The following is a 15582-nucleotide window of genomic DNA, read 5'->3' on the forward strand; positions in this document are numbered from 1 at the left end:
CCATCTCGGGTTTTTCTACCATAATAATTGATCGTTCTTTTCTGCTCTCCCAAAGACTTACTGATTACATTATAACACAATTTGTCTTTAATTATAGCTCTTGAGTGACAGGGTTTCATTTTAAATGCCAATTTTGATCAGTTAGTAATGATGACCTACAGCACTGTATTGAGAAGGATTCTAAGGATAAAATTAGGTTCCTCAAGAGAGAATATGCCAGAATAGAATACACGCTATACTTGGGCCAGGCGAAGGGAGAGAACAAACTGTGCATGGATTAGTCAACTTTGTTATAGATCCCCACGTTATGTGCCTACTCAGCTAGATCATGTGCACTTAAAGACATCTTTCTATCTTCGTAGTCTCTATCACAATCTGTGTTCAATTCGATCCTTAAACATTCTATTCCCTGATTTTAAAAGTTTACAATCTAAAATGGCAGATATGACATTTGAGATAGAATGTGATAATGGACAAGAAAGATATAAAGTGCTAATGAAATGGTCTTTGAAGACTGGGTAGGAAGACGTAGAGAACAAGAAGGGGAAGACAGTATATATTGAAAGGAAATGAAGTCAGTATCTTGGAGAGACGTCTGCACTCCTGCATTCATTACAGCATTATTCACAGTAGCCAAGATATGGAAAAAACCTAAATGTCTGTCATCAGGTGAATAGATAAAGAAAATGTGATGCATACACACACACACATACACACAACGGAATATTATTCAGGCTTTGAAAAGCCAATAAATGTAAGTCCAGTAAATTTATTTCTTAACTAGATATTAAATTCTAAAACAGCAAAAGTGAAAAATCTGGAATAGTTTAAATTACGCTTGAAAATTTCTTAACTTGCTCATGTAGTGTAATATGCATTTAAAAATATAAAACCAGGTACCCTGTAAATTGTTTACTCTAAACTTCAAGAAGCACTCAATAGAGCAATGAAAGCTACAAAAGCAATCCAGATATCTGAGCATTCAGACTTTTGTGTCTTTAAGTTGCCTATCACATGAGAGGAGGGTGTGGGGTGGGTGGAAACGTCCTCCTTTCCTGCAGATTTTATTCAATCTTTTAGAAAGTAGTAAATCTATCCATATTTAATATTTACTAATGAATTTATTTATTTGGAAACAACGAATATAAAAGAACCTAATGAAAGGCTTGGAGCATACTTGGAGCTTAACAAATGTTTGCTGGATTTGAATTTGAATCTTGCTTATGAATTAGACCCACATACAACTGTTCTTTGAAAAGTTGTTTAGAAGACCTTGGTCGGCTTCCTCTCTTTCCAAGTTGACATCTTCTGTGTGGCCCAGTAAACGATTGTCACTCTCTTGCCATTTGTACTAGTTTCATGACACCTTACCATAATTCTGGAAATGTATATTGAAGCAAAATAATAATTTTTGCCCATCAAACTTAAAAATTAGTAACATTCTATGCTGATAGGAACTCTTGTATACTCTAAATAGGAATATGAACTATTTAAAACTTTTTGGAAAAATTCATTCTATAGGAGAAATAAAAGCACAAATCCTTGTAGTGGCAAATATTGAAGCCAACACATCTGTTGATCAATATGGAAATAATTGAAGAAATTATGGTATTCTCACACTGTGGAAAATGATATGCCTCAAAAAAAAAAAAACAAAGCCAATAAACTAGAGCCGGCCCTGATGGCCTAGTGGTTAAATTTAGGTGATTCGTTGGCCCCAGGTTCGCGTCCCGAGCGTGGAATCACACCACCCGTCTGTCAGTTGCTATGTTGTGGCAGCAGCTCACATAGAAGGACTTACAACTAGGAAATACAACCATGTACTGGGGCTTTGGGGAGGGAAAAAAAAAGCTAGATAGATCTATATGTATTGATTAGAAAAATGCCCATGATATTTTTCTTAAGTTAGATAAATTGTGAGATAATAGGCAGAATATAATACTATCTTTGTTAAAAACAAAAACTGAAAACTCAACCACAGAAAAACAAACTTAGTATGTATGTGTATTTTTTTGTCTAAGACCCTCAAAAGCATGGAAGGATATATCCTAAATTGTCAGAATTGGTACGCCCCAGGAGGTGGGGCGATTGGGTATTTGAAGGAAGAGCAAGACAATCATTTTATCTTTTACTCCTCCGTCATTCGAAGGCCTGATCCAAATTAGAGGTAATAGGAATTAAAAGAAAAAGACATCTGGGAGATGTATTATGGCAATGGAGTGGATGGCATTTGGCAATTCTTTGGATGTTGGGGAGAGGGAAATGAAGAAATCAAGATGGCTGGTCAGCGTCTAGCCTGAGTGGTTGGGAGAACAGTGCTGTCATTCACAGAAACAGGGTTATCAAGAGAAGAAGTGATTCCTTTTATTGTTACCACAGGAGAGATGATGAGTTTGGGTTATCAGTCAAAGTTGTACTGCTTCTTATTTTAAACAATAATTGCTCCTATGGAAAAGTTTCTTATCTTGGTCTTGAGACCTCAAAAACAAATGCTGCTTTGTAGTTGCATTTTGTGTAAACTACAGAACTAAAAGAGCTAGACGGGTGTTTTAATATTTTACCATTATCTGTGCATATTGTTTCAAAACAAAAGAACATTTCTTTTTGAATTGGAAAAAAAAAGAATTTAAAATCATCTCAAACATGTGAAAAAAAGTAAATTTACCTGCTGTTTAAAGTGGCAGAAAGTATAAAATATGACCTGTACAACTTTTACTATATATTTCTTTTGTGTTGTTTTAATATAGTTACTATTCCTCTTGCAAGTTCATTTGTAACTCAATGCCTGGTAAGTTAACAGAGTATACTGTTGCTAAAGATATTCTATAAGGCTTGCAAAGATTTTTAGTTGTAGACATACCTTGTGCACTTTTATTCCATAGAAAACAGCATTAGAAATTTAGCCCCATTGAGAATTTATTTCTTGCAAGTACTGTCAAAATGCTGGGTGAATTTATTCCTGTATAATTATATCATATTTCACGTTGGGGCTGAAATAAAAGTGTGTAATCCATCACTGTGAACTCTTTTGCATAGACAAATGAGTCAACAAAGTCACCACAATAAATCATTCTAATTTTCACTTTCAGTTATGTGAGAATCAAACGCTCTGGCATACCTTTCTTCTCCATTCATCCTTGATTGTATTTTTACCTCAGACACTCTTCCTATGTTAGTCTCTCTTAGTTGAATTATGTGGGGCTTTCCATGGGAAATGTTTTTCACATTACATTTGTTATCCCTAATATGAGTTAAAACAGAAATTCCTATAACAGCCATGTATTTATTTTGAGTCTAAAGAACTTCATGAATCTCAAAACCTTCAGAGTACTGGGTGATTATGATATTGTGTGAATTCACAAGATGATTTATTTTATTGACTAATTCTTATAGTTTGAGTTAAGCTACGTATGGTCCCCCCCCCCCCTTGGAGGAAATAGAACAGGGACAATAAATTTAATATTTTGTGTATTTCTTGTTTTCCAGAAAATAAATACTGCTGGAACCAGTAATGCAGATGTTCCTTTGCCTGATCCCGGAATGTACCAATTGGATATTACATTAAGAAGGGGTCAAAGTTTAGCTGCCCGAGATCGAGGAGGTAAGAACATAAGAACGATATCACCTGAAAGCTTATTCTATTTGTTTGTGACAAACTTTATTTCCCTTATGATTGCTTAAATAAAAAAACTCAACTATAATTTTTAGGAGGTTGGATTCAATGATGTGGTTCAAAACGTTACCTGACTCCTCTGACCACGGAAGAAGAGGTCTTCATGCAAGTTCAAAAACATAACCCAGACAGCAAGGCTCCTACCCAACTGCTGACAAATTAGACCCTGCATTATGTACAATCAGTGACACAATAGGCTAAATGGATGAGGCACATATTTGAAGCCACATCAGAAGTCACCTTTGGGCAGATCTGAAGTTCCTTTTGCTGCCTGGATTTCCTCAGTTGAATCTGCTGAAATTGCAGAATCCAGGACTATCATTTCACCAAAATTTTGGAGATTCTCAACAAGTGATTTTCTAGGGTTTGCTTGGATCTGGCAATAGCCACATGGTGGATTAAATAGGTCTTTGTAGGTCATGCCAAAGGACAAGACAAGGCAAATACTCATTAATGCCTAGATTCCAAATCCCAAAGCAATCTCCTGATGAACTAGCCTGGTCTGCATTAGAGATTCCATGAACCAAGGTTAGAAGCGGGGCCAGAGATAGACCCAAAATAGACCGTATAGCGTCCTTTGCATATTTTGAAATATCCGCTGTTCAAAATATGAAGACCTAAGGGCTCAGAGGGCCCACAATACCAAAGGAAGCTAAATTTGGGTGTTACTCCTCCCACTAGAAGGGAGGATAGCCCCTCAGCTTACAGTAACTTGTTGTCAGACAACCTGGAGAGTGCTCCTGGCATCAAGTGATCTTGTTTTTCTCCTTCCACAAGAGTTGACATCCATATTTAGGGAGTGAAAGGAACCAAATTAGGGCTGTAGTTTGTAAATTCTTTCTCCTATTTCTATGTGAATAAAATAGAGAACATAATTTAATATAATGGTGGATTTTTTAAGACTAGAAACTATACAAATAGTAGATTCAACTTTTAAGTAAAAACCTATATAAATATTGGAACATTCTTAATGAATGAAGCGACCAAAAATGTTAGAATTTAAACACAGAGGATTTTCAAAAGTAGTAAGCTGGTTTAGTAGCTGAGGACAAATGTTTGTTGAATTAAACTACTTGTCACAAAACAAGGTATAAATAGATTAGAAAAAGAAAGTAATGCTAATAACATAGTATTATTTTGCTATAATTATATAACATTTTTTAGTTGTCAAAGAGCTTTTAGTTACATCATTTGACCCAAAACAGAATTGAACCAGGCATCAGGAGATCAAAATTTTATCCTAGATATCTACCCCAACAATATTAAATACATATGCACACATTTATTGAAACATTGTTTGTAATTATAAAACACTGGGAACAACGTAAATGTCCATTAATAGGAGAGTGGTTAAATAAACATGTGATGAAATACTATACAGCTGTAAAAAAAAAAATAAGGAAAATCTTTAGGATTTGATATGGAAAGAGTTATGAGATATATTAAGTGAAAAAACAAAGTGAAATAGTATAGACAGTGTGGATTGTTTCACGTAAGAAAGAAATTATGCATTATCTGCTCATTTGTTCAAAAAGAAATATAAAAAAAAAAAATCCAGAAACTAATGAGCTTGGTAACATGTAGAATGTGGGTAAGAACAGGTGTCAAGAATGGGTGATGTGAATGAGGTGGAAGGGGTGAGGAGGAAGTGACATTTCTCTGAGTTAATCTTTTTATATGTTCTAAATCTTTAACTGTAGCAATATTTCAGCACCCCCTGAATGAATGAATTAATTAATGAATGAGTGAATGAATAAATAAATAAACAAATAACCGGGGTGTGGGAGGAACCCAAAATAGAATATAGCTCTCACCACACCTAAACAGGATGAGGAATAAAACAACTAATCTAAATGATTATGTAAAATAATACTTGGATTATACACTACAAAACTCAAGAGAAAAGAACTATACATAAATAATGTCCTCTGGACCATGGGTATCAATTCTGAAGCTATTTAATGTGTATAGTAAAAATGAACAAATAAGTACATATATCATAGATAATGAGAACCAGGTTTCTCACTGTTAGAGAAAGAAACAAATATAGAACAGGGGAAAGCTGGAATGAACCTTGAGACGTCTGAGAGATAGTAGCATGAACTAATGGTTTTTAATATAGATACAGATAGATAGAAATAAAAGTGGATAGAGGTGTGTGTGTGCATGTGTGTGTGTGTGTGTGTGTTTCCTAGATCTCTCTGCTAAGAGGGCCTAGAAACAATGACAAAAGGTGAAATGACAAAGTAGCAACTAATATACCTTGGGCCCAGACCTTGGTGTCTAAATACAATTTCCCCAATAAAATTAAGCAGAGCTCCTGGAGAAATGGTTGATTTCAGATCTGGGGCAAGAAAAGTACAAGATGAGCCTGGAACATTTTGCAGTGCCAGAAAGTAAGGAAGTATTCAAAAATTGTTGGCAGAAAGTCAAAACAATGTAGGAGCCAACATAAAGGAGCTCCTAATGATCAAAGCTGGGACAATTTCAGCAACAAAATAAATAATAGCAATAGCGGATTATAACCCATAGAACAAAGTAAATATGTATGAGTTCATGCTGATAAATAAATGATTCAATAAATAAATAGGTGGAGGAGAGAGTACAGCTTTTCCATATGGTAAAATTCCAATGAACAAACATAGAAGGGAAAATAGAAATAGAAAAATCACTTTTTAACCAACACCACAGTAACAATTGTTGCAGGCAAAAGTCATCAATTGATGCTAAAATTATATGTGTGAAATTATGATGAGAAACAGGATATTTGCATCATTTCCAAGTATCTCCCCACAAGATACATATGAATTATAAAGGGAAATATAGTAACTTTACAGTGGAGAAGCTTGGAAGACACCACCTTAATCAAGAGATGAAAGTTAGCGGCAGCAGTAATGAGACAGACAGACATCATGGGCCTCCTGATATGATGCCTTGAGAAAGGCATATCATTTCTATGACATTCTTGTCAAAAAAGCATAAAGTCAACGTAATCAGGAGAAGACATCAGGCAAACTCTAGCAACACATGGTACCAGTTATCTGAGCCAAGTAGTAGCTACCCTTTGGACAGAATGTGCACAGTCTCATTCCAGCATCCCCTGTATCACCACAATTTTGAGTCTGGATGACACTGTGCATGCACCACTGTCTCTCTTAGAATAGCAAATTATTATCTGCAAAAGTCTCTGCCAAAAACAGAAAATTGTTTTTTGCTCAGGAAGATTAGCCCTGAGCTAACATCCACTGCCAATCTTTCTCTTTTTGCACGTGAGCGACTGCCACAGCATGGCCCACTGACAGACAAGTGGTGTAGGTCAGCTTCTGGGAACCGAACCCTGGCCACTGAAGTGGAGTGCACTGAACTTAACCACTTGGCCACTGGGGCGGGACCTTGAAAATTTTTTTAAAGTATATTACTTTGTAGAAGTGAAAAATATCCTGAAGTGTTTCAAAGGCAAACTCCAGTCCAGCTTCACTATTTTACTTACTTGCCCGGCATTCGCGAAGTTTTATTGGGTGGATATGAAAAGAGATATTCAAACAGAGGACACGATCTGTGTTAAGTTTGGGATTGATTCAAATTTGTGTTAGACTCTCCTATGAGTAACTGATGTGTTAAGGATGTGACTGGATAGACAGTGTTGAGGGCCGCTTTAGATTTGAGATTTTATATGCATGTAATTTATATGCTTATAGGATAATTAGGTGGAAATGGATAGTTTGAAGTGAGAAAACAAGCTGGGCAGCATTGCAGTCATGTGGGAGGATAGTTTTGAGTGCCGGGACTGGGATTTTGGGTGAGGAAATGGAGGAAGGAAAGGAAAATATGAGAGAAGGTTCAGGGGAATGTCCAGTGGCACCTGGGCTCTATTGGAGGAGAGGGTTCAAAAAAATTATCGAGTTTTAAGGCTGATAGTGCCTTGGAGCCATGTGGATTTTGGAAAAAGTTGAATGTAAGCAAAAATATTTGTATAACTATTAGAATTAGCAGAATTTGTACTCTTTTATCATTTATTACATTGATGCTTTCGCCTACTGCCCAACAAAACCAAAATGCCTGTGACCACTATGTCCCATATCACACTCGCACAGAAAAGTGGAAGGGAAAAATTCATTTCCACCATCACCACCATCGCTAGAATGTTGTTTGAATGTTGCATCTCCAGAATCTTCCTTCATACATAATGAGCGCCGAGGTGTGCTCAGCAGTCAAAACTGGCCATCATTTTTCCATTTTTATAACCTGTTTTGCAGAACGACAACCAGATGGCTTCTTGGAATGCTACTGCCTGTTCCTAAGTTTTATTACCTCTGCTTTAAGCAGCCTGATGGACCAGAAAGCACATGATCTTGGGGAGTCTGACACACATAATTTCAAAGCCAAACTCTACACTTTATTAGCGGTGTGACTTTGAGTGAGATGCACAGCCTCTCTGCTGCAATTGTAGGGTTCAAGATTTAGCAACAAAAATACAGGATGCCTAGTTAAATTTGAATTTCAGATAAACAACATATTATCTTTTAGCATAAATATGTCTTATGAATCTAATCCACAGTGTAATGAATATAGGTGGTAATACCGTACTATGATTATGTAATGTGATAAATATGGCTACAATGGCAATCATATTACTATACAGGCATACCTCATTTTGTTGCACTTCATTTTATTGTGCTTCACAGATACTGTGTTTTTTACAAGATCCTCCACCAGCAAAAAGATTATCATTCACTGAAGGCTCAGATGATGGCTAGCAATTTTTAGTAATATTTTTTAATTAAGGTACATATACTGTTTTTTAGACATAGTGCTATTATTACACAATTAATAGGCTACAGTATAGTATAAACATAACTTTTATGTGCACTGGGAAACCAAAAGATCCATGTGACTCGTTTTATTGTGATATTTGCTTTATTGTGGTGGTCTGGAACCACACCTGCAATATCTGGGAAGTATGCCTGAATATAAATAGATCAAAGTAACACACTGTACACTTTAAATTTACACAATGTTACATGTCAAATTTGTTCAATAAAAAATAAATACTGCTGGTGGGAATGCAAACTGGTGCAGCCACTGTGGAAAACAGTATGGAGATTCCTCAAAAAACTAAAAATAGAACTACCATACAATCCAGCCATCCCACTACTGGGTATTTATCCAAAGAGCCTGAAGTCAGCAATCCCAAAAGTCCTGTGCACCCCAATGTTTATTGCAGCACTGTTTACAATAGCCAAGACGTGGAAGCAACCTAAGTGCCCATCAACAGACGAATGGATAAAGAAGATGTGGTACATATATACAATGGAATACTACTCAGCTGCAAAACAGAACAAAATCATTCCATTTGCAATAACATGGATGGACCTTGAGAGAATTATGTTAAGTGAAATAAGCCAGCAAGAGAAAGATAATCTGTGTATGACTCCACTCATATGAGGAATTTAAAACTATGGACCAAGAACAGTTTAGTGGATACCAGGGGAAAGGTGGGGTGGGGGGTGGGCACAAAGGGTGAAGTGGTGCATCTACAACATGACTGACAAACATTAATGTACAATTGAAATTTCACAAGATTGTAACCTATCAATAACTCAATTAAAAAAATAAATAAATAAGTACGTCAGTGTAATGTTTGGAGCATACTTATGCTAAAAAATTATTTATGGTTTATCTGATATTCTGATTTAACTGAGTTTCTTATCTGGCAGCCCTATGAATATTTCCATGTCTAGTTATTATTAGAAAAACACCATTTATATTTTAATTGGGTTGGGCTTTTCAGGACTATATTATCATCTATCATATTTTGAATGTAATGTCTTGACATGATTATTTGTATTGTTAGAAAATAGAGCAATCTGTGTAGGTATATCTGGTAATGGCAATTCCCTACAATTTTATTTCTTGAAATTTATATCATGGAGGATGTATTAATTTCCTGGGGCTGCCTTACCAAATTATCACAAACTTGGTGCCTTAAAATAACAGAAATTTATCTCATAGTTGTGGAGTCAAGAGTCAAAAAATCAAGGTGCAGTAAGACAACACTTCCTCCAAAGGCTCTTGGGAAGAATTCTCCCTTGCCTCTTCCAGCTTCTGGTGGCTCCAGGCATTCCTTGGCTTGTGGCAGCATCATTCCAATCTCTTCTTCCATCTTCACATGGCATTCCCCTCTGTGTCTCCATATCTCAAATCTCCCTCCTCTTTCTCTCATAAGGACAGCAGTCATTGGATTTAGGGCCTACCCTAAATCCAGGATGATCTCTTCTCAATATTCTTAACTTATTACATCTACAGAAATTCTATTTCTAAATAAGGTCACATTCACAGGTACCAGGGGTTAGAACTTGGACATATCTTTGCTGGAACCCAAGTCAACCCACTACAGAGGACAATTGCTTCTCTTCAAATACTAGAAACACATTTAAATAATCAAAACAGTGATCCGTGTGAACTTGTTTATTGTGATTCTGTTTATAACAATGGTAGAAATCCCTGTGTGGAGTTAGAGACTCTCCATTACTCTGCTCTGAAACTCCTCAGGTCCCCTCTGCAGGTCTGAGGCATCAGTGCTAAAGCAAAGTTTCCAAGTGTCTAAGAAGACTGTTTTCAGGTTGGAGTAAGAAACTTGGGGGATGGAAACCTCAGAAGGTTATTCCATGCCAAGCTTTACTTTTCTCACAGTTTGGTGAAACCTCACTAATTGAGAATTTATACCAGTTATAAGACAGTCAGATCTGAGAAAATGAATTGGAAAGCATATTTTTCAAAAATGAATTCAATTTGATAAAACTGAAGCATATTCTGTATTGTGAGTATAAATAAAGGATTTTTCAAGTTGGAGGGCCTGCTGGCAATTTTGTCATTAAAATATAATTTATGAAAACTCTTAAAGAGAGAGGTGTTCTCTGGGTGGGTAGGGCATAGTAATATTCCTAGTGTATAATATGCATCAAGCATGATGTTTGGCATTTACATATATTTTCTCTAATCTTAACCAGATGGGCCTTAAGAGCAGCTACCACCCCAACACATTCACTCACTGTTTGGTGTTTGAGTCCTCTTTGGTTTTGATCCTTGAGAATTTCATTTGTGATAGGATGGCCCTGGGGACAGTTCTGGTTTTTACTGTTGATTTGGCGTAATTGTTAATAGTGTTCCATTTCACTCTCCGAAGGGTTCTAGTTTCAGAGATGTAGTACATACTGATGCTTCCTAGAAAAAAATCTGAATCCCATTAAAGTTGATCAGAATTAAATATTATGAATCGTCTTTTTGGCCCAGAAGGAGAATGCAACTTGTATCATCAGAGAAAGGTCTGTCTCTGAGCATGTTTGAGATACTTCTCTTGGCAGCCCCTTCTTTAGATTTACACAGCCTTTAAGGAGCTATTTTGACCAAGAAAAGGTCTGTCACATTGCATTTTTGTGCTAAGGTCGTGAATTGAATGTGTTGCTGGTCATTTGTTTTTTGCGTTTCTTACAGATGGTGGAATCAAGTATAGGCTCATTTTACCCAATTCAGACACAACCATTTACATACAGGTTAATGTTATCCCTTTAACCAGTTTCCTACTACTGGGAAAATTTTTAAAAAAATGAATTCATAGTGATTAAGTTTTAATGATAGCTATTTCACATAGTCTATGATCTTAAGCTTCTAATAGTGTATATGCATATATACTACATATAAACACACACGTATATATAAGTATATGTTATATTACATAAATAAGCTTCTGCAGAATATATGTATTCTGTTCTTTTTTCCTGTTTTATTTTCGTAGATGCAAAAAAAAATCACTTGTTGACACACAAAGATTTCATTGTTACCAGTTAATATAACTAGAGCCATACATTTACTAAACCCTAAGAGTAAACTTCTGCCTAGGGATTTTATAAATGACTTCGAGACTGCACCATTGTCCTAGAAAGCCTTTGACACTGGTCTTAACACTTCATTTATTCTAAGCCAGAAGCAAAGGCTGCAGTGGCTTTTCTCCAGGCTGTCTGCAGCACTACCCACGTGGAGGTATTCCTTTCTTCAAGATCCCCAAGGTCTGCCAAGAGGTGACGTCCCTTAATAAATGTAAATCTGGAACTCCTTAAGCCATAGAGCAAGTACTACACCAATTTCCTGAAGAGACTCAGTGATGTTTCCACATATAAATGCAATCATATCACACTGAACTAAATGGTGTACTTTTCAATGTGCTATTTCTTTCATTCTTATGGTTCCACATTTGCTTTGCTTAATTATATTTAGATAGGAAGAGGGATCAATTTCTATTGCAAGTAACCACATTGCCATGAAAAGTAAAAGCACCCAGGAAGGGCTCTGTGTACAATGTCTGACTCTGCTCAGGAGTTTACAGACAAGGCTGATCAAGATACATCAGAATTCCTTCAGAATCTACATAGACTTTGCTAATGGTATTTTCTAGGAAATATTATTTGATTATTTATAGATGAATTTGATTTAGAATAAGTATAATTTAAGTCATCATCTGTTAACAAAGGATGGTTTTAAGCTTATCTCATTTTAAAAGTGCAGCTGAGTTCCATGTATTAGACATTATCCTTAAATTCACCTGAGGTTAATTAGCTTGTGTTCATGGTTTTCCTTATTTAGAATTCTTAAAGGATATGTTCCTTCTTGTTGTAAGTATAAAAGAAATTTTGTATGTTCCTGGATTTTGTATTGTGCCCATAGGGAGAAATATTCTCAGGCATTTCATTATGTGTTCCCTGAAATTGGATCATATGAAGTGTAAAAAATTATCCTTTCTATAAATTTTAAAAGGTCAATTGACACAGTAAACCAATTAAGAATGGGTTCACATTTTTGGTACCACTGTTTGATATAACCAAACCTACAGAAGGTCATAGGCCTATTGATTAACATTATTTTAAGAGAGGGCATTCATTCTAATTAGCACTAATTTAATCTTCTAAATTTGAGGTTAGAGAGAGACAGAGAAAGGCTAAAGGAGCTTTATCATGTGTTTATCATAAAATAAATCATTAAAAATAATACCAGCAATACTCTAAAGCAAATAACTATAATTAACTATCTCTTCACTTTCACAAGATCCTGTTTGTTTTTCTGTTGATCTTGGGTTAGCAGTCTACTCTCACAATGTCATCTGCCTTGGATGAAAATAGTTCTGGAAATCCCAACTTTTAAGTCCCCTGGCACAATTGATCTGGTATTGACTCATGGTGGCAATCTCAGCTTACATTTGGAAACCTGCACCTGTGGGTTTATTCTTAGCAGTCTCAGTAGTCCACCAAGATCTGATACTGACTTTCTTTGTAATTTTTCCAGAAGACACAATCTCTGGCCTGTAGCTAATAGGAGGAACCTTTAGGCAAGCATGGGGGCTGGGGAGAACAGAGGCTACCTGTTAATGAAAGACTGACTGCTTCTGGTTAATTTATCACAGAAACAAATCGTATCAGTATAGAAGAGAGTAGAATCTCCACTGGCAGTGAGTATATAAGCAATTGGCCATAACTGTAAGTTAGGTGATGATTACCCTGAGGGAAAAAATGTATTATGGACAGCCAAGACACTAGCAAATCTCCAAAGCCTTGCAATCAGTATTGTAGAGCGTGCACCAAAATCATCTCCACTTGATAAAGTATTTTAAAACTACAAATAAAATCCTCCTAGAAGTAAATATATTGACAGCCATTGGGTCATCCCTTCTGCGTGAGTATGCACCTGTTTCCACTCACCCTGATAGGACATGTTAATAGCATATCAAAAATACCTTACCTGTAGAACTTTGACCTTGCGTAAGTTGAGCTTTTCTTTTTGTTTTGAAAAATTTTCCCTGTCCCCAAAATTAGTATTCCATGCCTTTTATGATCGTTAGGTTCAACTAAACATCAGACTCACAAGACTATTAAGGCCACATTTGACACCTCTTTAGGAGGATACAGGACAGGAACCACAGCTCAACATCCCTTGCAACATTAGCTATCCCTCGCTGCAGTCCATGCAGCAGCCCCGCAGCCATCTAATAGCTATCTTCCTTGGCTCTCCAGGTAACACAGTGCAGATCACATTGAGAGGTGTGGGAGTTACTTCTCTCAGGAACCATTATCTCTTGTAACTACTTCTTGGGCATAGTTTCCAAGGACATGCCCAGTTACAAGAATCATTACACTCGGAAGCCCAAAGATATGGCTTCCTATCAGGTGTTTCTACTTCTCCCAGTCCAGATGAAATTTACCAACCAGGGGTAAATGTTGCTTAGCAACACAGTTGACATACTATCTATTTGGGTTACCAGGGAATTAAAGAGTTGGTCAAACGTCATATCTTATGAAGAAGGGCGAAAAAGTTTCCCCACACTGGGGCAAGCATTAAGAAAATTAAGAAAATACAGAGCATTCCTCCTGTGCCAAACTGTAGCGGGCAGTCCCTCCTTGCTCTTGAGTGGCACAGGGTTCCAAGGTAGGGTGATTTCAAGCCTTCGGTGCCACCTAGCAGCTGTTGAGGAAGCAACAAATTTGGTTTGGATATAAAAACACCCTGAGTTTTATTAGTCCAAATTTAGGGCCTACCTTGGAAAACAGCAAAATCAAAGAGGATTTTCAGACAAGCACACAAGTGCTCAAGGATGAGAAGTAGCTACATCCTTGCCTGTGTTATTAGCTAATAACACTTTATAGCAACCATAACAAAGGTAAAACAACAGACAGTGATTTTAGGTTGTCCAGACATGACAAACCCTTATTATTCTTTCTGTTTGTTTATTTTTTTAAATAATTGACCATGGTCATAAAATACTCAAAATCAGTGTAAAAGCAGACCCTTTGAGAGTATGTGTTTGGTTTGAGTAAGGCAAAACCTTCCATCTACGCAGAAAGCAAGTCAGTCTCCTCTACGTTGTGTTGAGAACACACTCTAGACTCAGTGATCATTTTTCTTCCTGAACTACCAGTCCACTATTAACATCAGCTTCTTTAAAAAATAATTTTATATAAAAAATTTCAACCTAAACTTATTGAAATCTAATTTATATACAGTAAAATCTACAGTTTGATGAGTTCGACAGGCATATAGTCATAACTACCACCAAAATCAAAATATAGAACATTTTCATCACCTCAGAAAGTTCCCGCGTGATCCTTTGTGGTTAATTCTCTCACTACACTCCTAGCCCCTGGCAACAACTGATCTGATATCTGTAAAAAATAATTTCAAATTACATCAATATCTATGTATTTTAAATGTACATATATGTATATGAAATAATGATAGATAAATTTTAGAGATTGAATAGAATTAATTTTATAAAGCATAAGACTGTTTTTATTGCATTGATTTTATCCTTGTAAATTGAATGCTATTTATATTGCAAATATATTTACTTGTTGACAAAATACATAAATAAAAACTATCAGTGAACTCTAATGTAAACTATGAACTTGGAAGATAAGATGTGTCAATGTAGGCTCATAGGTACAAATATACCACCATGGTGAGGGTGTTGATAGTGGGGGAGACTATGCATGTCTGGGGAAGTCAGTATACGGAACTCTCTGGACTTTCCACTCAGTTTTGCTGTGAACCTAAAACTGCCCTAAAAAATAAAGTCTATTAAAAAAAAACCTACTATGTGGTGGTCAAATACCTTTGCTCTGTTGCCATTTTAATTTAGTTTAAGTATAAAAGAATACAACTACAGTTGATATTAAAATACTTAGTAGAACCCTAAAGTTTTACTCTAGAAATCCAAATGAAATAGCATGAAGTCTGAAGTTTAAAACAAGCATGTTTTAAACAATAAAGATACTATTTACTCTAATTCAATTTAGTCACATACATATTTATATCCATGCAGTCTTAAATTTTAGTGTAATTAGTGATCACATACCTGTTCTATA

The 15582-nt window shown here is 36.0% G+C and overlaps 1 protein-coding gene across 21 annotated transcripts in view; it reads left to right on the plus strand.

Moving 5' to 3' along the window:
• The window catches only part of MCTP1 (multiple C2 and transmembrane domain containing 1), a 495386-nt gene that overhangs the window by 218066 nt on the left and 261738 nt on the right, over positions 1-15582 (plus strand). For all 21 annotated transcript variants that reach the window (XR_011505940.1, XR_011505939.1, XR_011505938.1 and 18 more), the window contains exon 2: positions 3487-3601. Coding sequence is in view for 18 of the 21 variants with exons in the window: in XM_044780035.2 (XP_044635970.1) it covers positions 3487-3601 (115 nt within the window). In the remaining 3 variants the exon portion in view is untranslated. The remainder of the gene's footprint in view (positions 1-3486; positions 3602-15582) is intronic.

This window comes from Equus asinus, chromosome 9, assembly GCF_041296235.1.
Source record: "Equus asinus isolate D_3611 breed Donkey chromosome 9, EquAss-T2T_v2, whole genome shotgun sequence".
Lineage (NCBI taxonomy): Eukaryota > Metazoa > Chordata > Mammalia > Perissodactyla > Equidae > Equus > Equus asinus.